The 27,622-nt window shown below is 41.5% G+C and overlaps 1 protein-coding gene across 1 annotated transcript; it reads right to left on the bottom strand.

The window, feature by feature from the left end:
* Positions 1-7: 7 nt before the first annotated feature.
* On the bottom strand, positions 8-24,861 carry papolg (poly(A) polymerase gamma). Its single transcript, XM_056291887.1, has 24 exons — positions 24,824-24,861; positions 23,493-23,651; positions 22,914-22,980; positions 22,665-22,746; positions 22,407-22,516; positions 21,384-21,437; positions 19,978-20,089; positions 18,769-18,858; positions 16,896-17,034; positions 12,975-13,047; positions 12,608-12,728; positions 12,183-12,267; positions 11,876-11,929; positions 11,103-11,222; positions 6,293-6,402; positions 5,497-5,618; positions 5,170-5,327; positions 4,806-4,900; positions 4,272-4,480; positions 2,844-2,927; positions 2,692-2,751; positions 1,462-1,565; positions 1,221-1,321; positions 8-502 (listed from the first exon to the last, which is right to left on the bottom strand). Exons 1-24 carry the CDS (start codon positions 24,838-24,840, stop codon positions 327-329), a joined length of 2,502 nt encoding a protein of 833 aa, XP_056147862.1. The 5' UTR covers positions 24,841-24,861; the 3' UTR covers positions 8-326.
* Between the last annotated feature and the right edge of the window lie 2,761 nt (positions 24,862-27,622).

The following is a 27,622-nucleotide window of genomic DNA, read 5'->3' as shown; positions in this document are numbered from 1 at the left end:
AAACGAACCAGCTTTACCGCTCTCGTGTCAGGTACTGCCTCCGCTGAGCCTGGTATTGGGAGGAATACGCCCTGGCTTTGGGAGCGTGACGGAGCGTACCGACAGAGAGGAGCTACCGCGTTGGACCAACAAAAGACTGGTTGGATTGAATCAACGGTCACGTCCCCACAATAAAACCACGTGAGAAGACCAGGGTGTGGCGTTTATCCGCTGCTTGACTCTAGAGATTCTGGCTGAACACAAGCAAGTCCCTCTCTGAAATCTTCTCCCAGGTATCTGGCTCTGTAAATCCACAGACTTATGGTATACATTCTATGGCTGAGTGTTCAGGCGATGTGGATTCTGGCCTTCTCAGTCTCTTTCAACCTCTTGGCCTGCTCCTCCATGGAGGGTGAATGGGATCTCTTGGAGGCCGTGCCATTGATGGGGTCAATGCCTCGGCTTACTAATGTGGGGATGGAGCTGCCGACAGGGGGAGCCACCTGTTTGGATACTATATGTTCTACAGACAGAGGGAGAGAAAGAGAGAGAACACTTTAATTTTGGATGCATCACAAATCAAACAAAAACATCAAACGACTGTCAAGAGATCCGAAGCAGAGACAGATCCTAAACAAATACAGACTTACTGTGTGTGTTTGCATGTTGAAAAAGAAAATCCTGTCTGTACTAGTATGTCATCAGCGAGGTGGAGACAGAGACAAGCCTTCTCTTAAAATGCAACCAATACCATTATATCCAAGTGTTTTCACAAAAAAAAAAAAAAGGAAGAAGAAACAGAATCCCTGACGGCCAACTTCGATGAGGCATTAAATGGTCATTAAAAACATGCAATCTTGTTTAAAGAGGGGTGTGCAAAACACATAGCTTCACTATATGTGACAGTCAGTGACGAAATGTGAGATAACCGTCTTAAAATCAGTTTGCAACAGTAGCTTGTTATGTCACCACACACACAAACTGAAACGAGTGAAACATTTAGTCATCGATTAGGTTAACGTCAAATGTTTCACTGTTAATCATTTTACTTATTCTGTTATTGATCTGAATCTCATTTGCAATTGTTCTTTTAAAGCTTATTGAAACTGAAAGAGATACAGGTATACAGCACAAGGAGGATGGGCTTTGATCATCACCTCATTTACCTAGTAAGTGAAATCTGTTAAAAATGGAGACCTCTGAACTATAAAAGGCTCCCTTCAGCTTGTTTAAACACTTACTTGAGCCGATGACGGGAATGGACATGCCTTTTTCCTCGACAGCTGTGGGGGTATCAGTAGTTAATGAACCCTCGAATGTGGGGGGCTTGGGAGGGGTGATGCTGCAGGAGACAGTAAAAGAAGGGACAAGTGAGGGAGATCAGCACATTGAAATTGTGGCATCAGTCGGAGTCGTTCATGAGGCACATTTCCCCGTTCATCATCTGTCCTCATGGTACTGTAAAGGGGGTGATGTGTTTACTTGTGGCGGTTGAGGGCCAGTTTGATGGAATTCTTCACCACACGACAGCTGCTGCTGGCTGGGAGGGGCGATGAAGCATCTGGAAGCTCCATGCTGGGAAGTCTCTGAGATGAGCAAAAACACAAGACATTAGCAACTGCATAGACACAAATCAGTGAGGTTTCTGTTAAATAACATCAACTGGGGCTGACACTCATTGCTAAGTGCTTTTAACCCAGCGAACTGTAAAAACCAGGAAGACACTTTTTCAGTCAATCCTAATAAGACTTCTGCATTGATGTGCCATTTGAACTATCCGGGGGCAGATAATTTAATTCGCTGCTAAGGTATTTTTGGGCTCAAAATTGATTACAGATAAAAACAAATCACGAAAGCAGAAGCTGTCATGACAGGATGGCCGCTTCATTGCAGTAATATCCTCTTATCAATGACATTCAATTTACTCCTCCATTTTCAGATAATACTTGGCCTTTGAATACGTCAACATTTTATAGTTCCTGGGGCAATAACTCAATGTGTTGAGCGCACGGAAAAATAATAAAGCTCATGTAACATCATGTCTATCAAGCTATTCATTTTAGTTCATCTTGTTAGAAGGAAAAAAATAAATAAAAATAAAACACGTTATCAATTTCGCCAATATTCTATGGATAGTAAGTGGAAAGTGGATTTCATTAATATAGTCATTCAAGCATAATTGTCAACATCTGTTACTACAACATGTCTTCAAGAAATGACGCAGGAGCTTTATCACTCCATGCAAAAGCATATGTAAACTAATTTCCCTGTAAGCATTTCCCACTTTCGCATAGCCTATCTCAAATTATCATTCATGTCACTATGCTGCTATTGGTGTGCTTGGTGACGCTCAGAATCTTGGTCTTCAAATCCATTAAAAAAATTTGTTATAAAAAATTATCCATTTGCAGGCTTTGGAAACACCATTGTCCCCCAGGACCAAATCTAGCAAATACAAACAAATCTTAGGACCTATAAATGATGTCACGCTGAATTTAACAGTGGTCAGTGAGGGGAGTGTCTTTTTGGCTGAACCTTTATTGCCGCCTAGTGGCTGTTTTCATATTGGCACTACATCCCTCTGACAACAATTAACTGCCATATCTATGACATGTCTATGAAATATCTAGAACATGTCTATAAATTGAGGCGAAGCAAAAAAAGAAAACAATATGCATTTCATTGCTATAAAGTGTACAAAGGACAGATTACCTGTGTTCTTGAGGTATCGATTATTGGAATGGGCTTGGTCTTTGTCCCCGAAAGAGCGGTCTGGTGGGGAAAATGGCAAGAAACAGATTAGATTTGAATTACATTACACGGCTTCTCAAGACAACTCAGAGTTCTGAGAGAACACCACTTACAATACTGTGTCCATCTCCCTCAGCGCAGGGGTCAGAAGAGGGTGGATTGGGCTCTTTGAATGCCGAGTCATCAGTGGGCGCCACCTGAGGAGGCCAAAAAAAAACAAAAAAACAACCTACACTCAAGAGCTGAGATCACCAGTGGTGTAGTATAAGTATAGCACTTACAAGTACAGTATATTAATATGATAGTTAAATTTCCACAAAACAAGATAAAAATATGAGCTCATCACAAAATCTACCTGAAGTAATAATTAAAAAGACCAGAAATTGTAAATTTCAGGTTCACTACACATTTTGGTCACCAAACTCCTTGATCAATATTTCTCATGGTCCACATTCATATCCATCTCTGTTGAAAAGCTGACTTTTTAAACTGACCAGTTCTTGTTTTGCCAAACACTGACAGCGCACATCTGCCAAGAGCCAGGATGAAAACGTCAAACATTATTTCCGACGGGTTGAGTGCTCATGAACCAGTTCACTAAACTTTATGGCCATTAATTGTACTCAATATTTTTCCAAGGCTTGACCAACCACCATTCAGCCATTGTGAATATTTTAAGATTGTGTTATCGCAAAATTTGATTTTGCAAATATCTCCCAACCTTGATCAGATCACCTAGATATCCTGGATTACAATTTCTTTTATGGAAAACTGGACAAACTAGTTTTGTACCTCGATGCTTGCTGTAGCCTTATTACTGCCATGTGACTGATTTAAAATTGCAGCCTACAGAGTCTATGGAGGTTTTTATGTCCGGGGTAAACTTTTATTTTGAATATTACACATGAAGTGTTTGCACTCGGACTGGGCAATAATTCAATATGATCATTTATTGTCTTTCAATGACACTATTGGAATTAAATTCAGATATGTGTCTTTCACACATGCAGTCTTTCACTAAACTGTTGTGATACACAATTTTGTTTAGATAAATAACAACAAAAATAATTACCAAAACTTTTTCACAAAATGAGGTATGAAATATTTGAGGACACATTATTTGAAAACTAGTTTTAGTTTTGATATTCAACTTTTCATTAATAAACAGTTCAATGCGACGAAACTCTAAATTAAATCCTATTTTTAGACTTTTTTTATGCTTATGTAAGCAGATATCTTGATATATCTTGGTATTGTGTTAAAGTCCCTATGATTATTGGGATAATATTTTCCATATTACCCAACACCGAAGGGGTGGTTTTGTGCCCATCTGGGAAGGAAGAGCTAGCAGTAGCTCTGGAGGTAACGTGCTGCAGCCCCAATCCCTGTGTAATCTATATCTATCTGCTGCAAGGTAACAAATCTAGTTAACTTTTTTTTTGGCCACAGAATACTGCAGAAATGTATCATTCACAAAGGCAGAATTCTAAAAATCCATCAATGAAACCTGATTTTCTTACCACAGATTCCTGGGAGGATGCCTCGGTGTCTTTGTGCCTCTTGGCCTGGTCTTCTTGTGTGGGCGAGTGCGGTCTCTTCGATGCAGCTCCATTGACGGGACCCTCACAGCCATTGGGCAAGGACTCCTCTCTGGGGCTGCTGGTAGCATCGGGCTTCACGGTCCCAATCATTACTGTGGCAATGGAGCTACTCATTGGTGGGGAGGGGGCCTTTACTTTGATCGCGGGCTCTAAGAATGGGGGTCAGTGAAGAACAAGAGGGAATGATTAATCCACAAGCTTTTGTTGAACTTGAATACTCTGAGTGTTCAGAATGACATAGAAACATGACTGCCAACTCAGAACTACACCCCACAGCCAAAGACGACTGATCACAGCACCATTACAAACGGTGAACTGACAGAACTACATTTAATATTTAAGGACCAGGAAATGGCTAAGTCATTTTCAATTACTTTTCCTGACTTTGCAGATGACCTTAGAAGTCCGACTTGAAATGAACGGATAATTTATTTGGATACGTGTCTAACAGGACCTTGAAGGAGTGAAACTCACTTGAGCCGAGGACGGGGATGGACATGCCCTGGTCATTAGCAGCAGGCGAGGCACTGGATGCCGGGGAGCTGTCCACAAACAGAGGCTTCGGGGGGCTGATACCACACAATACAGGAAAAAAAAAAAGAATCTTTAGACATTCACTCTCTGTGGCATTGTGGATTTAACTGGATTCTGAATATTTATGGTTTTCATACAACCTAAAATATTCTGTCTGCAAATGAAATCACTGCATGCAAGTGATACTAAATTGCATGAGTAAGGCTGTAAGAATATGTGATTGAGAATCTGATGACAAACGAGAAATCACCCATAGCCTTAAATACATCAATAAAAAAGGTCAATTTATGGGGTCTCCGCATACCTGTCATCAGTGTCTGAGACAGTCTTGGAAGGTTTGCTGGTGGGGGAGCTAAAGGGAGTTCCTGAGTCTGTGTCTCTGGAGCTGTCCAGATGACTGCTGTCCAGGGACATCCGTTTGGAGCTCCCGCCATTAGAGTTGCGGTTCATCTCTGCTATGCTCTGTATTGACAGAAAGACATGGGGGGGGGGGGGACAGTGTAGGGAGAGGGAAGAAGTGCAACCATGAGCAGTGTTGAGGAAACAGTTGAGAATTAATTTTGATATTTTCTCAACTGGGTTGAAATCTAATGGATGATTCTTTACACTTTAATAGGCATGTTCATCTTACCCTCTTCTTCTTCTGAACCAGCTCAGGAGGAAGGTATTGGTGCAGTTGTTTCTTCTTCACGTGCGTCGCTTCAATCTTCATTCCGTCCTTCAACATGTTGATGTTGTTGGCTTGTCTGTACACTACAGGGAACCATAATGATGAGAGTCAGTATGAGGTTCTGTAGCTACTGACAATTTTCCCCCCGACAACCGCCAAAGGAATAAATGGAAATAAATTGGGGGAATACAGGCTGCATTTTTTTTTAATATTGACTTTATTTATTAGTAGTTGCCCCATCAGCACTATTTACATAGCGTCAATCCAAGAAGAGTATACCACATAGGCTTTAAAATACTGTGTTGATGTATTGTCACTTGTTGAATTGTCCTTGCTGGCAAAAAAACTTTACAAGTGTTCTGAGCAGCTAAAAACAACTGTCATTAATTATTTGAAAATATTATTTGACCTAGGACTGTTCAGTGCTCATTTAACTTACTAGTTTTTTTGCAGGGATTTTCCCTGATCTGATAGATTTGTGGGGATGTAAACTTAAGAACAGTGACTCCTCAGCCAGGGGCACTTTTGTGCCCAGCCAAGCTGGAGGCAACAATGGGATTCAAGCTGTAAACCTCAGCCTTGGGACACTAGTGTGTTAGTTTTATGTGGCACCTAAGCATCCTATATTCTATATTTTAAGACTGGATATAGAAATTGGAGAACCAAACCACTTTCAAAAATCAATTTTAAGTGAGTTCACCAGTTTTGTTGTTATTCCACTTTCTAAGAGAAGGGAAGACAACAAGACAGGACCTACCTGTGTCTGTAAATGACTGAATGTCATATGTCAGGTCAATATTGACGCTCTCTGCATTCTCCACTTTTTTAAAGATGATGCCGATTAACCACATGGACACAAAGTCGTTCCTATTGGGATGACACAAACACAGCTCAAAGGACACCATTTCATGTCAAACATCCACATTTTTAGCCCTTTGAACAAATGAAGTCCTGCACACTGTCAGCTGCTCTGTCATGATTTACTGAGAGAAAAGTGAAGAGGTAGTATGCTGCGTGTGGGTTTTAACAACCTCCGAATAATTCACTTGGCACTAGTGTTGTCACGATACCAACGTTTTTGTTTTGACACCGACACTGTTACCAAGTCATGAGTTTCGATATTTTTCGATACATGTTTTTAAAAAAAGGGAAAACACTCAAATATCATTATTGCGCTTTATTTCAAACCTGGACAACATTTCCAGCCAAAACACAAACTTTTAGAACACTGAAAACAATAAATAAAATAAATTAAAGCAATGGCATTTGATGTAAAATGACAATAATCCGGGTTAACTAAAATAGCAGCATAATTGCAAACTTTTCAGTTACCTCTAACCTATCCCAAATCTTGGCTTTGTAACCTTTTTTTTTTCTTGGTCAAGAAAAGTATTGTCAACTCGGCCATTGAGCTTTATCTTAATTCTGAACAACTTTCTTTGTCACAATTCGAAACAGATTTGTATACATTAAAACAACAAGTAATGATATTCAACACAATGAGATCTATGAACATTAATAACCCAATTAATAGAGCAGTATAACTGGTTTGAATGGTATTCTGTCACTACTCAGCCTAAACTGTAGTCCTAGAGTGGCTGGCTGTTTTCATTTGTTACTCAAGCCCTTTGCCTTGTTTAGATTTTTGGCCAAGAAAACAAGGGTGTCTACATTTTCCTCACTCAGTCTAGAACGCCTAGGACCGCAAATATTTCCAGATGTGCTAAAGACACATTCGGATGCACAGATTGATGCTGGAATACACAGATACTGTTTTGCAAAGTGAGCCAGGATGGGCAGGTGTGCCTCATGTTGACTCTGTGTCAGGGGGTCCTCTGCAGGGCTGATGTCTCTTAATTGTTTATAGTCAGTGATCTCACCATTTAGTTTATCTACTGGTGTTGTGGGTGTGGAAGAATCATGTCTTGTTCCAGAACTATCTGCCCCCTTCTTTTCTGAGGTGATACTGCAGAGCAAACTTTTTAGATAATTTCTTTTTCTCTTTGCTGCAGCAGCCGCTCCTCTATTGTCCTCCAAGTCTTCTTGTTGCTCCTGACTGTGCTCCCTAGGAAGCTCAACTGTCTCAGCTTTTGGGAGCAGTTTCCTCTTTAACTTCTTCTTCCATAGTAACAAAAGTACTCTTAAATCTTGGATCTAGGAAAATGGAGATGTTTAGCGTCATCTTCAGCTAGTGCTCATCGTATCTCTTTTCAAGGTCTTCTATAATTCTCTGCTTCATTTCCAGCGCTGGTGGACTGTCATCTTCCTCATCTTTCAGGCAGGTTCTTATCTTCCATATGAGTGGCAGGACTGATGACAGAGTTGTTTCTTTCTCTCCACTAAGGGCATCTTTGAAATCATGGAGTGGAGCCAAGACATCCCTCACTGTTTCCAAAGTTGTCATGTCTGTGTCTCTGAGCATCAGGTGCCACTTCTTTCTGTTCTCAGTCAGACCAGCAGAGACTGCTTGCTGCTGCTCACCAAATTGATCCAACATATCATAGGATGAACCCCATGGTTGGACTTATCATGTATGCTGGTGCAGCTTTAAAGATTTCTGTCTTTCAGCAGTCTTGACAGCTTATTAGATCTCAAGAAGTCAGACAGTCTTGCGAAGTAGGGACAGACAGCTTGCCCCATGATCAATGTCTATGGCTTTCTTGACTGGCAAATGCAGATTGTGGAAAAAAAACAGGGTATCCAGGTATAGTCAGCAAAAGCCTTGTGGTTGTTAGAAACATTATCTGTTGTGATACCAGACATTTTGGCCATATCTAGCCCCGGGGAATCTGTCACAATATCATCCATGGCTTCCTTCAGACTGTGGTCAGAGTGCAATGCAGAGCATCCTAAGCACCAGGACTGCATTTCCCAGGATTCTGTGATGAACTGGATTGTTACAGTGTCAATACTCTAAACTTTGTAACTTTCTGAGGCTATGTATAATGAAATTCAGTCGTCGGTTCAAGAGCACATTTTCAGGGAAGATGTGCTTGTTGATGTGTGTTATATGTGTTCACAGTTCTATTGGTCCAGAAGTCCATAGTGCAGGAGCAGAATGGCTTTGGTGTCACCTGTGCACTGATAATAGATCTTGTCTCACCAAACACCTTGGGAATTTCATTATAGATAAAGAAATTCCTTGAGGGGAGGTCATACCTTTTGTCCAGATTGTGTACAAGGTTTCTGAACCCAGCTTTTCTCAACTAAATATGCTGCCATTTGGTCCATACAGATGAACTCTACCACTGTCCTGTTGACCCTTTTAACATCTTTAGACACCTTTGAGTACTTTCTATGCTGTTCAAAAACAGCTTGGATAGTAGGTTGCTTCTCAGTAGGCAGAGTCACTGAGCCAGAGGCACTAGACTCCTGTAGTTGGGGAAAAAAATGGTTTAGAAGATTTATGGTGATGAATTTGTCACAGCAGAGTGCCTAATTAGATGGTGAGATACTATACCTAGAAAACATTTTGATGAGACTGATTAGATCTATCATAATCTATGAGTCATATTGTATTGCTAATGTTTCACAAAAAAAGAAAAGAGTTCTGATGCTGTCTTTATACAGTATATGAAACACTAAATGAGAAATGGCCCAATCTCTCTGTATAAAATCATGTTTGTGACTTCGCTATATAGAGATGCATGTGTGCATTAATTAATTTCTGTTGTGGGTACAGGGGATGTTGCAATGACTTGTTTGCTACCTTGGTGCATATGTAGGCTTGAAATGTCTCTCCGCGGTTAAGTAACAGTGTCTCCGACACCGTTATTCGCATACGACATCATGGACAACTCTTTCAGCACTACATGTAGGCTATGTATGAGTATGTATATTACTACTGCGGAGAGGCTTTTTGATCACTCTATTTCTTTCATGGACATAAAGCAGGAGTGAACTAGTCAACTATCACCTATCGGTCTTTGAATTCCTTGAAAAGGTCGCGATGTTTGTCCAGGTTTGACGTGTTGCCTCATTTTGCGAGACACGAACAGCTTGCAGAGCGGTGCTGCTGTGTGTATGGGCTTGCCTTTTTTGTCCACTTTAAATATCTCCATATTCCACTTCAGGCCCCCTTCTTTGTCAATGAATTCTGCTGCTGCCATCTCTTCAAGTCTAGTCTCAGAACAAAACGAAAAAGTGGTCCGCTCTCTCTACTGTTGCTCTCGACTCACTTCACGTTTGCTGCAGTTTGCATTACAAACTCAGTCAGGGTTGTGTCCCGCAATGTCACACACACCACTAGCGTAATGTCACCGTGTTTAAAGAGACAGATTCCCATTAGCTAGATCAAATAGCTGTTCTCATAATAAAAGCATTGTTTTTTTTTCTTTCAAAATGCTGGTATGGTACTGTTTTCAAAACTATAGTACCGCGGTACTTTTTCAGTACCAGTTTACCGTGCAACACTACTTGGCACAAGCTCCTACAAGTCTCTCCTATTGCCAGCTTTCCTTGAATGATTGCTTATGATTGCTCCAAGTACGGATTGCAGACAAGTTTCATCAAAAATTAACAGACCATTTTTTTAGGAGCCAGTTTTAAATTTCATATTGCGCACCCGTTTTTTCCAGTCATGTCATTTCATGTGTTACGGTAGTTATCGAATAATGTTTTAATTTTCCACTGACCGGTGTTCTTTTTTTGGGACATTCAAAATTAACGTTTCACATCAGTCACGTTTTCTAAGTTGGGCTAAAATAAAATAAAAATCACAAAAGAACACAAAACATTCCGCAGTAAATCATCTAATCCAATTCCTTGGTGATTTGCCCGGGAAGCCTGATTCCCACCCCCAAACCCCCGTGAATGCATTACGGAATTCAGTTGGCTAATGGTACTAATTTAAGAAAATCTTATTTAGTTATTTTCTAATGAAAAGAAAAACAGACGAGATAGGTAAACAGAGCAGGCATTTAGTTAGGGTGGGGGCAACGTTCCATCTCTCTCGCTCCCTCTCTTAGGACCAAGCTGGGTTATCTTAGCTCCTATCCTGGCTCTCTTCCCTCTCTTCCTGGGGTGATCGCTCCGCTTGCGGGGGCGTTTGGTGCGGCTGGTCTGAAGATGCCATGGGCAGTGATTGTCTCAAGGTTTGCTGCACTTAATCCAATCCCTGCGCTTCCTTTTTAGCCTAAATTAAAGTGACTACATGTTACCTTTCCAGATCAGGGGCTCCGAACCATTGACTTTTAACCTGACCTATAGCTGGTTATAGTAATAGTTACAAAGCACAGCCTTTCAGTAACTATTATTCTAACAGCCTGCATGCGGCTGTCTATTAATAGGCCTCCTCTAAGGACTTCCCATATCGAAGGGCCATGGAAGTGTTCTACGAGAAGCACTGAAAAGTAAAATGCACCAAAAAATTCCGCAAGCTTTGTCACTAAACAATAATAAAAACAAACATGTAAAACAATGTCTGCATTTTTTTTTCAGTAGCCCCCTCGTTCACACTGTCCCCACAGAAAACCGCTTCTTCCACAGGAAATACTGAAAAAAAAACTTCTAAAAAGTCTCAATTTTTCCATTAAGCCTGTTCTGTTTATGGATAAAAATGGACCTACTCATTTCGGTTGTCCTTAGATCCAGGAAAAGACTGGGGGTTGACATGGGCCAGGGTAATGTACTCATTTCTCTCTAAGTTGCCAACCAGAACCCGGATCTTTGACTCCACCAGACCAATCCTATAGGAAACATCAGGGTTAATTCAGAGGCGCCAGTCATGCTTTGTTGAACTATGTTTGAATCTACTAACATGGGCACTGAATGGAGTAGACTGCTCTACTGCTGATCCACTTGCGATGTAAACCTGTCTGGGGTATCAAAGCTCCATTTGACTTTATGAAATATTAAATATGCCATTGACATTTATATTATCTCAAGTTTCATTGTCTTTTACTGCTCTTTCAAATTATCCATCTTCTTAGGGTCTCAGTTTTATGGTCCTTGTTAACCCTTTTCCCTCCCCACTTTATCAGGCTTTTCGTCACCTCCCAAGGTTATCACTGTAATCAAGTTTTTTGTAAATATGCAATTTGTAATATTTCTGCTTTACTGAAATATTACATGACCAGTAAATAAAAACAGGGGTTGCTGAGTGCACGTAACTACACAAGTAACACCTAAAGTAACTCAAAACAACAGAACCTGAGCTGGATTAATATCTCTGTTGACAACCAAAGGCATTGAGAAATGGCAAATACTGGAAAACACTATCTGGTGACTTCTACTTGAATTTTCATGTCTTGTCTAATGATAGAAGTCAGCATTAAAGCGAAACAATACATTTTGCACGTATGGTAAAATAAACATCAAAATAAGAGTCCTCAGTGCTCACCATTCTAAGTGGTTTTCTTCTGTGGATGCACTGGCAGTCAGGACAATGTAATGCCTACAAGAAGCAGAAAATCTTGTAAACCCAGGATGTGGGGAGTGAGTCAGTGAAATGACTAGACAAATCTTCAAATTCTTACATTCTGCTAAATTAAATATCATAAAAAATGCCAAGATATAGTTGACTTAGAAAGACACACACGCGCACACACACACACACACACACACACACACACACACCAGAAAGTTACTAACAAAAAGCATCAAACATGTGTGCTTTGGTGAACAAAAGGTAATCGACGAGGACATACTTGTACTTTTGAAAAAAGTTTGGTGGCTCAAAGAGTTTGGACCATTCCGCCTTCCCTTGAAGAATCTCATCTGTGACACTGAGACCTGTTCATGGTAGAGAGAGGGGGAAAAAAAAAATCGATGTTTTCATACAGGAAATGGAAATGCACCAATAATTTTGTGAAAGGTAAACGTACCGGCTTGGACAGCCCAAGTTTTTTTCTGAGACAACTGATATGATCAGCACAACAGAAGTCATATTCTTTGATACCATTACAACTCACAAAGAAGGCAGTTCGGAAAGTGACAATATATGTACTGCCTACATCTCATCTGCATCACAGATCTAGAAACACGCTGGTTGCTTATCAAGTTGTATTCTGTCTCCACAATGGATAGTGGCTTTAAGTTCAGGTCTGTGTGCATCACACCCTGTCTTGCGTACCGTATTTAAACTCCTCACTCATGATGGTGCGTGTTGACGTAGAGACATTGTATGTGGAGTTCTGCTGGGGGTAGGCAGGCGTAATGATGGGCATCAGGTGGTATCTGTCAGATGGATTAACCTAAAGGCAGGACACAGGGAAAATGGACCAAGGTACAACACTGCCTACAGAGCAATCATGAATCCAACCACATCTCATTTATCAACTGACACCATAGGCAGGATTTCACACCACACTCAAAAGGTCATTACCAAACTAATGGCACAGGTCCTATCAACACCATCCTCGCAACTTCCTCCAAAATATCAGTAAACAACTCCACTCCCAAAATAACCACGTGGTCACTCCCCAAATGACGTTACTTACTCTGGGGTCCCACACAGGCAAATTGAGATTACTGTCCTCAGGCTGTTTCAAAAGCACAGGATTCGGCCATTCCCTGCAGAAAGGGAACAGTGAGAACATAGCACATGTAAGTATACATATATTAAGGGTGTAACGGTAAAGGTGTAACGGGTGTATTTTTACTGTACCATTCGGTACAAGACGTTCGGTTTGGTGCGCGTCATGATCCGAGTGAATATAGTCTAGCTTTAACCATGCATGTTACGTGCATAACTTTATGCTCTGATGGTCAGTCAACCAAAACGTTAGCGAATAAAGTGATACATGACAAGATACAGTGTGCCCTCTCTTCTACATTTCTGTGTGGAAATAAAATTAAAAACTCAGTTGCCTCTCCGATTCATTAATGGAGCCGTAACTTGGCAACTGAATTAGCACATGGTCAGTGATGCAGCCTCGTAAGTATGGCGACCACAAAGCCAGAGCTTAAGGACCCTCCTGTATCTGTCAGGTCTCAAATCAAAATCAATTTTATTTGTATAGCCCAATATCACAAATTACAAATTTGCCTCAGTGGGCTTAACAGTCTCCTGTTTTTAAATTTCTTTTTTTTAAAATCTCTACCCCCTTTTCTCCCCAATTGTACTTGGCCAATTACCCCACTCCTTCGAGTCATCCCGGTCGCTGTTCCACCCCCTCTGCTAATCCGCGGAGGGCTGCAGACTACCACATGCCTCCTCCGATACATGTGGAGTCACCAGCCGCTTTTTTTCACCTGACAGTGAGGAGTTTCACAAGGGGGACGTAGCGCGTGGGAGGTTCACGTTATTTGCCCCAATTCCCCCTCCCCCCTGAACAGGCGCCCTAACTGACCAGAGGAGGCGCTAGTGCAGCGACCAGGATTCACACCCACATCCGGCTTCCCAACCACAGACACAGCCAATTATGTCTGTAGGGACGCCTGACCAAGCCAGAGGTAACATGGGGATTCGAACCGACGATCCCCGTGTTGGTAGGCAACGAAATAGACCGGTTATGCTACCCGGATGCCCCAGGTCTCCTGTTTGGGAACACTTCAGTTTTCAAGTGAAGTACAGTAGCAATGGGCAAAGACAAGTAGATTAAGACGAAGGCAGCATGCCGGCATTGTTCATCTGAAATCGGACATGTTGCTGGCAGTAATAAACATGATTACTCATCTGAGACAGCATCATCTAAATGTGAATATCAACAGCAAAAGGAAAACAACAGAGTGGAGGGCAAACACTGCTCTCCATGGTAACTTCTCCCTGCTAATTCTGACCGGACAAAAGCAATAAGAAAATATTTTTATTGCATCAGATCTGTGACCATACTCTGTTGTAGATAATACAGGTTTTAAACACACGTTGAAAGCGATTGATCCCCCCCCCACCCCTCTCTTTTTTTTTTATACCTAGATGTAGGTATGTTTCTTAAGAAAGGTATGTGCCTTAATGTGCATTCCTTATGTGTTCAGGAAATTATGGCCAGTTTGCCACTGATTACAAGTTTGTACAAGTTTATATGTTTACAAGTTAAATTCACAATACATTAAAACATTAAAAGACATTTTTTTCCACTGTACTGAAAATGTGCCGAACCATAATTTCAAAACCGATGTACGTACCTGAACTGTGAATTTTGCATTAACATTAAAACCACTGACAAGTGAACAACATTGATTATCTGGTTACAATGGCACCTGTCAAAGGGTGGGATACATTAGGCAGCAAGTGAACAGTCAGTTCTTGAAGTTGATGTGTTCGAAGCAGACAAAATGGGTAAGCCTAAGTATCTGAGCAACTTTGATATGGGCCAAACTGTGATGGCTAGACAACTGGGTCACAGAACCTCTAAAATGGCAGGTCTTGTGGGGTGTTCCCGGTATTCAGTGCTCAGTACCTACTAAAAGTGGTCCAAGGAAGGACAACCGCTTAATGGGCAACAGGATCCCACATTAGAGATACTGTAGCTCAAATTGCTGAAAAAATTCGTGCTGGCTATGACAGACAGGTGTCAGAACACACAGTGCATCGCAACTTGCTGCGTATGGGGCTTCGTAGCCGCAGACCGCTCAGAGTGCCAATGTTGACCCCTTCATGGCAACAGTATTCTCTGGCAGTGATCTCTTTCAACAGGAGCATGCACCCTGCCACACCGCAAAAATTGTTCAGGAATGGTTTAAGGAACATGACAGAGTTCAAGGTGTTCAAAGCCTTAGCCTCCAAATTCCCCAGATCTCGATCCAATTGAACATCTGTGGGATGTGCTGGAAAAACAAGTCTGATCCATGAAGGCCCCAACTTGCAACTTACAGGACTTATATAATTATCTGCTGCTAATGCCTTGGTGCCAGATACCAGAGGACACTTTCAGGGGTCTTGTGGAGTCCATGCCTTGGTGGCACAAAGGGGATGTACCGCTCAGCCAAAACATGAAAACCACCTGTCTAATATTGTGTAGGTCCCCCTTGTGCCACCAAAACAGCTCTGACTCGTTGAGACATGGAGTCTCCAAAACCTCTAAAGGTGCCCTCTGGTATCTAGCACCTAGATGTTAGCAGCAGATCATTTATGTCCTGTATGTTGTGAGGTGGGGCCTCCATGGATCAGACTGGTTTTTCCAGCACATCCCACAGATGCTCGATTGGCTTGAGATCTGGGGGTTTGAAGGCCAAGGCAACACGTTGAACTCCTTGTCATGTTGCTCAAACCATTCCTGAACAGTTTTTGCAGTGTCACATGGTGCATTATCCTGCTGAAAGAGGCCATCACTATCAGGGAATACATTATCATGAAGGGGTGTACTGGTCTGCAACTATGTTTAGGTAGGTGGTACGTGTCACAGTAACATCCACATGAATGCCAAGAGCCAAGATTTTCCAGCAGAACATTGCCCAAAGCATCACACTGCCTCCACCGGCTTGCCTTCTTCCATAATCCAACCTAGTGCCATCTCTTCCCCAGGTTAACGACGCACATGCACCCGGCCATCCACATGATGTAAAAGAAAATGTTATCATCAGACCAGGCCACCTTCTTCAATTGCTCCATGGTCTAGTTCTGACGCTCACGTGCCCACTGTAGTTGCTTTTGGCGGTGGAGAGGGGTCAGCATGGGCACTCTGACTGGTTTGTAGCTATGTTAGCAAGCTGCGATGCACTGTGCGCTCCGACACCTGTCTATCATAGCCAGCATTAACTCTTTCAGCAATGTTAGCTTCAGTAACTCTTCTGTGGGACTGGACCAGAAGGGCTAGCCCAGGGGTGGCTAACCATGTGTAATGGGGAGCCATGTGTATGCAGGTTTTCATTCCAGCCGGACTGCATACCAGGTGATTTCACTGATTAGCAACCCTTCAACCAATAAGGAAGAATGTATCAGTGAAATCACCTGGTGTGGAGTTGGGTTGGAATGAAAACCCGCATACACACGGCTCTCCATGGCACATGGTTAGCCACTGCTGGGCTAGCCTTTGCACCCCATGTGCATCAATGAGCCTTGGGTGCCCATGACCCTGTCACCGGTTTACCGGTTGTTCTTCCTTGAACTACTTTTGGTAGGTACTGACCACTGCATACCAGGAACACCCCACAAGACCTGCAGTTTTTGAGATATTCTTACCCAGTTGTCAAGCAATCACAGTTTGGCCCTTGTCAAAGTCGTTCAGATCCTTATGCTTGCCCATTTTTCCTGCTACCAACACATCAACTTCAAGAACTGACTGTTCGCTTGCTGCCTAATTTATTCCACCCCTTGACAGGTACCATTGTAATGGGATAATCAATGTTATTCACTTATCTGTCAGCGATTCCAATATTTTGGCCGATCGGTATAGGCTTTATAAAACTATCCAGGTAGAAATGAACAAATTAAAGTGTATATTGATGGAAAAAGATGGCTGCAGGTATTGACTCCTCACCATTTGGAGAAAACCAGGAAGAACTTGTGGACCAATGTAGCAGCTACAGCATTGGGGTAGAGCTGGCAAGTCCTGGCCACCAGCATGGCCCACGACACTCCTCCCAGAAAACCCAGCATATTGGAGTAGATCCCTCGGCCTGTGAGGACAGGGCATATTACAAAACATGGTGTTCTCATTTAAAAACATGTGTTATGTGTAAAACAGGGCATCTGCACACTTTTAGAGTACAAATTTAATGACTTTTAAGACCTTTTTATTACCTCTAAATGGAAAAAATAACATTTCCACAGGAAAAAAAACCCTACATACTAGACAGCATACACTGCTTTTGAGTTTTATTGAATATGAATATAAAAGCAATTTTATGTGCAAATTAGCTGAAAACAGCTTCTTGTTAATTAACAAAAATAAAACTATGGCGGCAGACCCAGTCAAATGGAAAACAATAGTATCAAATACACATAAGAGGGCACTATAGAGACAGGTCAAAATTGACAACCTAATCCAAACGTAAATATGTATTTCCTTTTCAGACCCTCTTCTGCATAAACAATCTGAAGTTTCTTTGACCGTTTGTCAATCGAGGCTACGTCTCTCATGACATTTGTTGCAGCTCAACAGCTGTCTTATCAAATTCACCATCTAGCACATTAACTGCTCTCTCATTTCCCCTGCTCGTCTCAGTGTGTTGGATTTTGTTATCAGCGTTGCCATTTTTGTGCCTGCAGTATTCTCTGCTAGTTCTGTGAAGTTGTCTGCTTTCTCTTGGAGACTCAGTACTCACAGTATTTCTGCCTTCAACGTGGCTGTCGGAGAAAACTGCTGAATGCTGTCTGTTATGGGGCCTGTAGCTTGGGAGGATGCATTCGCAGCAGACAAATTAGCTCCAACGTTACCACAAGCAGCCAAGCTAGCAACAGGCTCAACATGATTGTCACAGTACTTTCTCGAGTGCTAGCATAGCATAGCGCTTCTGCTTTTTGGATTTCATGAGAATCTAGTGCGTTATAACCCATTGTCACCAGTTTGAATGTTTTGCGACAAAGTTCACATCGTTCCTTGTAAGAATTGCTGGATTGTTTAAGCCACCCACGACATTTGTTGTCTTCCAACCATTTCAGACTGAATTTACATTTACCCATTTTCTTTTTTGCTTGGCACCTCATCTGTCACCTGCTATCTACTGCCTCCCAGTCCCACTGCCTCTGGTGGTCTAGCGTATGCTATTTAGCACAAATGCATTGTACATTGTTTGCAACAATTGTCGGGCTGTTGTGGAATATAAAATAAAAACAAAACATAAAAATTGAACAAAAAAAATATACACTCATTTGTTCTGCCCCAGAATAAATTTAATGCCTCCCTTCCTAAAAGTCCAGATATTTTAAAACATTTTTAGACTTTGAATTAAAAAAAAGAAAAAGAAATTCAAGACATTTTAAGACTTTTTAAGGATCAGCAGGGACCCTGTAAAAGAAGAGCATGATATCACCATCTTTTTTTCATCTAAACAGAAGCAAGATACAGTCACTGCATCTTTAACAGTCAATAAGCTATATTATATAAGCGAGCTCTAACAATTACTTGCTGAAAAACAAGACATTTGGTTCTCTTAAGTTCAATAGGAGTAACATTTCTCCAACTCTCCACCTTCTCATTACACGAAGAAGCAAATGTGGGGAATGATGATTTCTTTTTATTGTGACGTTTTGCGCAACATAATGCCACGCATGTCTTTAGTTATAACAAGTGTTAAGAAATGTGTAAGACACACACTGACCTTCACTGCATAGTTTTAACTAAAACACATGAACACAATTTAGTTGAGCAGGTCTTTGACATAACAAAAAAAGACAAAGCATCTACTCACGTTTGGCCCACAGTTTGATGGCTCTCAGTGTCAGCCTGAAGTTCTCCTTATTTGGCACTAAGTACAAGATCTCATCAGTTACTCGACAGCCTGTTTTGCAAGAGAAAAAAAAAAATGTATTTGTCACAAGGGTGTCTCTCTTATCTAAACCCATTATGAACTGCATATCAGTCTATTTCTTGCTCAACTGCTCAGTGAGACAAAATTTCAAATAAATATAAACTGGCACTGTTTCAAGCTATAATCAAGTTCATAATTTTTTAAAATCAACATTTATGCTTTATGGTGACAAGTAATTGTACTGGTGTTCTGAGCACTCCAAATACAAATATAATTCCGTTTATCCTCTTTCAATGTCGTACTGTCTAAATTGTGTAAACACAACATCAATTGCACGTTATCCGTCTTGGGAGAGAGATCCCTCCTCTGTTGCTCTCCCTGAGGTTTCTTCTTATTTTTTCTCCCTGTTAAAGTTTTTTTTTTTAGGGAGTTGTTCCTTATCCGATGAGAGGGTCTAAGGACAGGCTGTTGTGTGGCTGTTAAGCCCAGTGAGGCAAATTTGTATTTGTGATATTGGGCTATACAAATAAATGGACAATTGAGAACATCTCTTCAAAGTTTAACAGAGATGCCAGTATTAGCACCTCCCCTACCAGAAAACTAACATAAGAAAATGGCTGAACCCGGGCTTTAGCTACTGATGTTTTTGTTGATAAAGGTCCAATTCAAGTTCTAATGCCGTTATCTCTCAGTCCAATAACATTTTCCGGATTCTTAAAAAAATCGATATGTCCATCCATTATCCAAACCACTTATCCAACTCAGGGTTGCGGGATGCTGGAGCCTATTCCAGTAGTCACTGGGCGGCAGGTGGGGGGACACCCTGGACAGGCCACCAGTCCATAAGAAGGCCGACACATTCATACCTAGAGACAATTTAGCATGGTCGGTTCACCTCACCTACATGTCTTTGGACTGGGAGGAAACCGGAGCACCCGGAGGAAACCCATGCATACACGGGGAGAACATGCAAACTCCACACAGAGGACGACCCGGGACGACGCTCAAGGTTGAACCACCCTGGGGCTCGAACCCAGGACCCTCTTGCTGTGAGGCAACCACGCTAACCACTGCGCCGCTACAGTCGATATGCATCTGTTTTTTTAACATGCATTTAACATAAAGTTCAACAGAAGCTTTGTAATTTACCATTGAGGCTGCGGATGCAGCGGATATCCAGATTTCTTAGGAGCGAGTCCCCCCTTAGGTCCAGGTTGTCTGGTATGGACTGCAGGGCCAGTCTGGCAAACAGCAAGTCAATCTGTTCACATAGAGAAAAGTTGGCAGAAGACAACAACAGACATTAGCTCCATTAGGCCAAGACATGTCACAGAAACCAAAACATTAAGGAGGGGAATAAGACACTAAGGAAAATACTGGATGCTACTAGGGATGCACAATATTGGATTTTTGCCGATATCCGATATTTTCCAACTTATTTTGGCTGATTGCAGATACCGATATATGCACATATTTTTTTTTCACCTAATTGCAGATAACGTCAAGTCTCTCCTGTAGTGGACTGAACTGAAGCTGCTACACTGACCATGGACGCCGCGCACACCTGTGCGGGCATCACACTGTTGATCTCTATTTTTATGTGGCTGGTCTATTTTTTTTTTTTTTATTTCTGTGCGTGGCTACATGACCCTCCAACAGGTAAAAACCACAACGATTAAAACAAATTCCTAATTGTACCAGTGGCAATGCAATGCAACATTGTGGGTTTTTTTTATTGCACGTTAAAATAAATTAAATCAATATGTATCCGTGCTCTTGTAGTTAAAAGGATCTCATTAATAAATTCAGTACCAGTTAAAAGCATTTAACACTTAACTTCTCCTCAGAAAACACAGCTGGCATGCATTCACATACAACACAGACGCAATTGGTGTAGCAGGTAAAAAAAACCCCTGCTTCGCCCCACTATAGGTGCCCATCCTGTGGGTGCTCGAATGCTTGAGCACCCACCAAAAAGGTTGAGTACCCATGGAGAAGGCTGATAAAAAATAAAAATAAAAAAAATGAATGAACAAATAAATAAATAATAAAGACTGTGTGCTGGTATGGTGTAGCCTGTTATAAGTTGTAGCAGAGTAGTGTCGCATTTCACTGCGGTTTGTGTTTAAGTCCAACAGACAACAGCAGCCTAGTAAGCCTACATCACAGTGGTTACTAAAGCAAGCACAGTAAAGTGATTTTGTGACAATCCGCTTGGTGGTATTCACTTAATTTGGTCACCCACGGGCAAAACCATAAATCGGCACCTATGTGCCCCACCTACATGACATGCCTGGTCAACAGTTCGTGTCGCATGCGCAAAATTAAAGCGTCATCTTATCAGCCTGTCATATTGGGATTTCGGGCCGACGCTGATGTTTCATTTTAAAGCCTTTATTGGCCAATGCCAACGTTGCGCCAATATCATCACGCATCCCTACGTGCTACCAAGATATTCTGTAAAATAGAAACAACCAATTACAGTATTTGGAACTTAAAAAGTAAAGAAAGACAATACCATCAGCAAACATTGCCTTGGCCTCAGGTTAACTTACCTCTATTCCATCAAATTTGAATTTGATCACAGGTACAAACGCATCCTCCACAGCCTGGAAACAAAAAAAATGCAGCATTGCAAATGGGCCCAAGCAAAGTCTTGCGGTTTACAAGCACTATTTGAATGGATAATTAAAATATCAATTGCTGAGTAAAGGTAAATGGTGGATATGGCTGTGATTTTTTTTGTTTGCCAGTCAATTTGGTAGGTAACCAACCATCGACAGCACTATACCATCCTAAAAGTCCAAGTTGTTGGTAAAGTATTAAATGGCAGACGAATTTGTAGATTTTGGCTACTGTAGCCTGTACAAGAACAGGTAAGGTTTCTGTCCAATGCTTGATGATAATACACAATTGGGCATTAAGCAACACGTTTATATACACATATCCACTCGTAAAGTGTGCATATGAACTATTTAAGAACTTTTGCAGCAATCACTAATAGGTTTTTCTAGTTTTAGGTCAGTTCTGATAACATCGATCTCTGAACTTATAACGTTCTTTTTTGTTGATCCTGTTTACAGCAGCATGTCTTCCCCCCCCCCCCCAATTGTACTTGGCCAATTAACCTACTCTTCCCACCCGCAGACACGGCCAATTGTGTCTGTAGAGACGCGCGACCAAGCCGGAGGTAACACGGGGATTTGAACTGCCGACTCCCGTGTTGGTAGCCAATGGAATAGACCGCTATGCTACCCGGGCGCCTACAGCAGCATGTCTTGATGTAAACGCAGACCTTGATCAGCTATTCAGCTTTCTCCTGGTCATTTTTTTCCCTTCATTTTTGCTCATGACATTCAAAACCAAATTATGCTAATTGATGGTTCCATGGCAATTACATTCAATTCACAAATAAGTGGCATTCAACATTCAATGCAGATGCAAAAGAACAAATTTAAGGGGTTAGGAAGGTTTCATAAATTCGCCATCAAATTCTCTTATGCAATCGTCATTAGAACAAATTTGAATAAAGTTAGGAGAATGTTCTTGAATGAGGCCTATTGTCTTTATAGATTTACCCTCAAGTCTTTAATTTCTTCATGCTGTTTTAGCTTCTCAAAGAAAGACAGGAAAAAGTCAGCTCTCTCAACATGGCGTGGAGCTACACACAAAGCATCAATATCAGCACCTGCAATAAAATGAATACTCATTTAATTTAATTTTATATATACAAAATCACTGTTTTTTTTGGTTAGGGATCTATACTGCGATAATGAGTTGTGCACTGATAGGTTTTTAAGAAAGAAAAAATGGTCACAAAAAATGGTTACACATACCCTTTGTGTGCACTCCCAGTCGGTATGAGCCAAATGTGAATATCTTGCCCCCCACGCTACATATTGCTGATGGTGGAAGGTTCTATGGGTAGAATGAGGGCAAAACACCTTTGTAATTAATGTAACATAGCTTTTAATTCTTTTGGTGCTTTCAAAGTCACCTTTTTATGACTCCATATTGTATCAAAACAAATTGCTTTTAGTTTGCTTAGAAGGCAGCCATCCAGTGCACATTCCAAAACCACCTACCTTTGATTCACTGATCTCAGCTATCCATTCTTTTACAAAGTTATTCAACTTCCCAAGAACTGCAAGTCTGAAAGGGTAACCAATTATCATCATGAGATAATTATCATCATCCCACACAATATATAACCTTCAATATATAACTGTATACGAAAAGCCAGAACCACTTTTTCTGTATTATCCATATTTGTCATCTTCTGCTGTAGGAGACGGGAATGTGTCATCTTCTGCCGTAGAAGACAGATGTGTATTACAGAAAAAATAGTTCAAAGATATAAATTTTTTTTACGATTTTGAATGTACTTATAAAAACGTTGGCTAAGAAATTTTTTTAATACCAGACTAACAAGTATTAACTGCCAGCTTCAGAAAAGGAGTATTTCCCTTCTTTTGAGAGGAGCTGCTAATGGCCCCAATGGACATCCAGCTACTGAGCTAAGCTAGGCTAAATTCGCCATTCGATATACCTTCAAACTGCATGCAGACATAAAAAAACTTATCCACGAGTTTTGATGATATGCAAGTAGAATGCACAGCAAAATCCCAGAAACTGAACTTCCCCTATGTGTCCTCTTGTCTCACCTGTGGTTCAGTTCATCCTCATCTTCAAACACACCAAATGGTTTCATAGCATCACTAAGCTTCTTGGTGTATTGGTGGTCTATATCTCGTGGGGGTGCATGGCTTATGGCAGAAGTGATGCCATAATGTTTCTGAGGCTGTTGCCCGCTTGGCATTGTGCTATGAAGGAAAATAACAGTGACGGTAGGACGGAATTAACAGCAGGGCCAACTTAAGGAAAAGCAAAAAATACAGCAAGCTTTTTATACATGTCATATGGGTTTCTATATTTTTCCCAGCTAAAATTGTAAAAAGACGTAAAGATGAAAAAGACGTAAAACAAGAAGTAAAGACGCAAGCTTAGTTTTTGAGAGAGTATTTAAAAATGCTGGTCAAATTCAGCAATGGGCTGACTGACGTCAGTCAATTTATGTGACAAGGTACAGGTAACAAGCTAATATCATCGAAATTGTCAAGATAGCATACAATATGCTGCATGAATATATTCCTGGAAGGGCTTTTAGATTCAGCCACTCTTCTCCTAACTCTTCCACGGGATTCAACTGAAGCAGTGTTCCGTGAATATGGTCCCAAACTGTAGTATAGTTACCCAATGGAAGTAATGGCAGCCACTTCATTGGAAAGTGAAGTGTTTACTCAACACATTTTTTAATCAAGCTTTCACCGAGGATAACCTACTCTGCTTTTATTTATTAAGATAGCTGTTGATCTGCGGTGGCTTTGTCACAGGTTTTGCCTTTTTTAAATTCAAAGCAATTTTACTTTCATTAGTAACGTCCTTCTAATTTATTATTACGATCTCTTCACTTGAGGTCCAATTGTTTTTTTTGTTTTTAAAAAAAATCTATTCAACAATATATCCGCTTACTTAATTTATTGTTCCCTTCATTTAATCTGTGCACCTTCACTTAATGTAACGCATTGCATTTTCCTTTTAATATACGACTGATCGTCAACGTTGGTGGCAAGACACAGGTGACAAGCTGTTAGCCAATTATTAAACTAGCAGACGTTGAGAGGCTGGCTATAGTAAAGGCAGTCATTTAATCGCCGTTTTCGAGACGCGTGTATTATAACGATTCGTCATATTTCCTTAAAGTCAATAACAGACGTCCTTACGATGTACTATGCCGGTTAACGTATGAAATTGGGCAGTATTTTCACACGCTATGCTCGTCGCTAACAAGCTAGCTTAGCGAACGAAGAGCAACGGCCTGGCGACGGTTGTTATGCTAGTTAGCCAACGTTAGCCTTTAGCCTATTATTATGGAGCCTATGTAATGCAGACAAAACGTTGACTAACGGACGGATAAGATACGTGCGTCACTCACCTCGACATTTCTTTCATGGCACTCCGAAGAGCTTCTCCTCGTTTTCCCTCTAGCAGACCTGTATAAAACTTGTAAACTCAGCCAGCGGCAACAGCCTCGACCTCATTTATAACAATAGTCACTTTCCAGAAAGCGGCTCCCTGACCGACTCTTTGATCCGACTGAACCGGAAACACTTTTTAAAAACGCCAAGTTAAATATTCGGATAAACTCAATTTTCAAATACACTCGTCTGATTTTTGACACACGTTCTCGACACACATTTAGCTATTCCAGTGTTCTAGCCCACCAACAAATGCGCGGGGGACATTATCTCGGAAGCGCCACACAACGAACAACGATTCGGGGGAACCGAGTCGGTTCAGTGGGCCGTCGGTTACGTTCGGTTGTACAGATTTATCCCGTCATGCATTTCGCAGGACAGCTAGCGTTGATATTCTTTACTACCTCCTAGTGGCAAGGTGGCGGTATAACATTCGCAGTCGGAACAAAAACCCCCAAGAGTCCAAGAGTCTGACACGCAAGATGTTCATGCTTATAAGAGATTTATCTCCAGCGTTTTTAAAAAATAAAAATAAAAATCACCATCCAAACCCTGTATGTCAGGCTATATGACCAACCCAAGAAAGCTCTGCGTATTTCCCTAACTGTTATGGCCTTACTTGCTGATTATGGAAACATCCGAAAAAAATCTTACTTTTAAGGTACAAAATTAAACTTGAGCACCAAAAACCAGATTTAAAAGAGATTTATTTCACTGTAGCACTTTCAAAGAAAATTATGACCCTCTGAACATGGCATTTCAGACAATGGTGAACGCATGATCTATGGACTAGGCTGTGTCATTACATTATTTCCCAAATATTTGCATTTTACTTTCAGTCAGCTGCACCTGGCGCTACACTGCATGGTTGCATAGTTTCTGATGATCCTTTTGTCAGTTTGTTTAAACTCCTTGTTCCAAGAGAGCCACGGTGAACGAAGGGGAGGCTGCTTGGGTTAGTGTTTATAGTTACATCAGGCACGTTTCATCACTCATCTAAGTGAACTCTTCAGTCTAAATTGATTGCAGGTATCCCCACCCTTATAAACAATCCAGTGGCATAACGACAGAAACCAACGATCAGTTTCATATGCAAATTATATTACATTGCATTGCATTACAGTCATTTAGCCGACGCTATTATCCAAGACGACTTACAATAAATGCATCTAACGTAGGCAATCAGGAGAACTGCTAGTCATCAGAGGTCATAAGTGCATCTTCTCTCTAAACAAGCATCTAAGAGCAAAACCAGTGCTAAAGTAAAAGCGCGAGAAAGAGATTTTTTGTTTTTAAATGAGTGAATACAATAAGTGCTAAGAGCAAGTAACAGGGTAGTGGTTCTTGAAGCGGTGAGTTTTCAACCTGCGCCGAAAGATGGGCAGCGACTCCGCTGTCCTGACATCAGTGGGCAGTTCATCCACCACTGGGGGGCCAGGACAGAGAAGAGCCGTGACCGGGTCGATCGGCAGCAGGGGCTTCTGAGCGACGGGGCAACCAGACGTCCCGAGGCAGCAGCAGTGGCGCCCCCAAGGGGTGGCCAGGGGTGGCCACGGCCACCCTGATACTATCCCTGGCCCCCCCGCTGGCCCCCCCAGCCACGAGTCGCATATGCAGAATATGCTTCTGATTATGCATAATATGCTTCTATCTGATATTTTACATTAGGTGCTGTTCATTTAAATCAATAATGTAGATTTTTCTTAAAGAGCAGGGTAACCAAATTGACAGATTTGCTTCAAAATACTTTATAAATGTGGGAGATGTATTGCTGTTGACATGTTAAAATGTGTTGAACCATGTATAGAACTGATTTGCAGAGTTGGACCGTTTTAGGGTATTTTTCCCGTTTTCCTTTCTTGATTTTTTGGCCGGCTTCCTTGGTGACGTCGCCGTCTTCCTTTCGGCGCCACGCCCCCAGAGTCTGAAACCAGTGGACGCTGCAGATTTTTACATGTTTTTGAAGCTTTGTTTTATATACTTCGCAACATTTTTAATCATACAGAATTGGCTCGATGGTTACTGATATGTTTTCCTGGGGTGTGGGTATCCCAAAACACAGATTTGAGCTCAGTTACCCGCCACTTTAACTCTCATATTGACACTTTTCAACTAGCCTATACAGTATACTACAACAGCATCATAGAATTCCCGAAATTCAGTCATGGCTTTTGGTTTTGGTGTGCCACCCCAAGATTTTCAGTGGCCCCATTTGGCCACCCCTATGAAAGATTTCTGGGGGCGCCACTGGGCAGCAGAGCGACGTGGTCGGGTGGGGGTGTAGGGCTTGACCATGGCCTGGAGATAGGAAGGAGCTGTTCCTTTCACTGCCCTGTAGGCTAGCACCAGAGTCTTAAACTGGATGCGAGCAGCTACTGGGAGCCAGTGTAGGCACATGAGAAGGGGGGTTGTGTGGGAGAATTTAGGGCGGTTGAACGCCAGACGAGCTGCAGCTTTCTGAACAAGCTCCAGAGGTCTGATGGCCGTCTAGTCATTTTAGACTGAAGAGGTCACCTAGACGAGCGACGAATAAATGAGTTCATGAATGAATGATGATTTATTTCGAATATGTAAACAAGCCGGATATAGCATACTGTAACCGATTATTTTCTTGCTCAGTGCGGGATTCGATACGGGGTGTACTGCAGCACAAGGCGACATCACTAACCGCTCGACTAAAGGGCCAGACCCGTTAGCTAGGGGCTAACGTATGTTATTAGTAGTTTACAATACAAATAATCCACTTTGTTTGAGTT

The sequence above is a fragment of the Lampris incognitus genome, chromosome 13 (assembly GCF_029633865.1).
Source record: "Lampris incognitus isolate fLamInc1 chromosome 13, fLamInc1.hap2, whole genome shotgun sequence".
Classification (NCBI taxonomy): Eukaryota; Metazoa; Chordata; class Actinopteri; order Lampriformes; family Lampridae; genus Lampris; species Lampris incognitus.
Note: the sequence above shows the minus strand (reverse complement) of the source record. Positions and strands in the feature narration are given on the sequence as shown.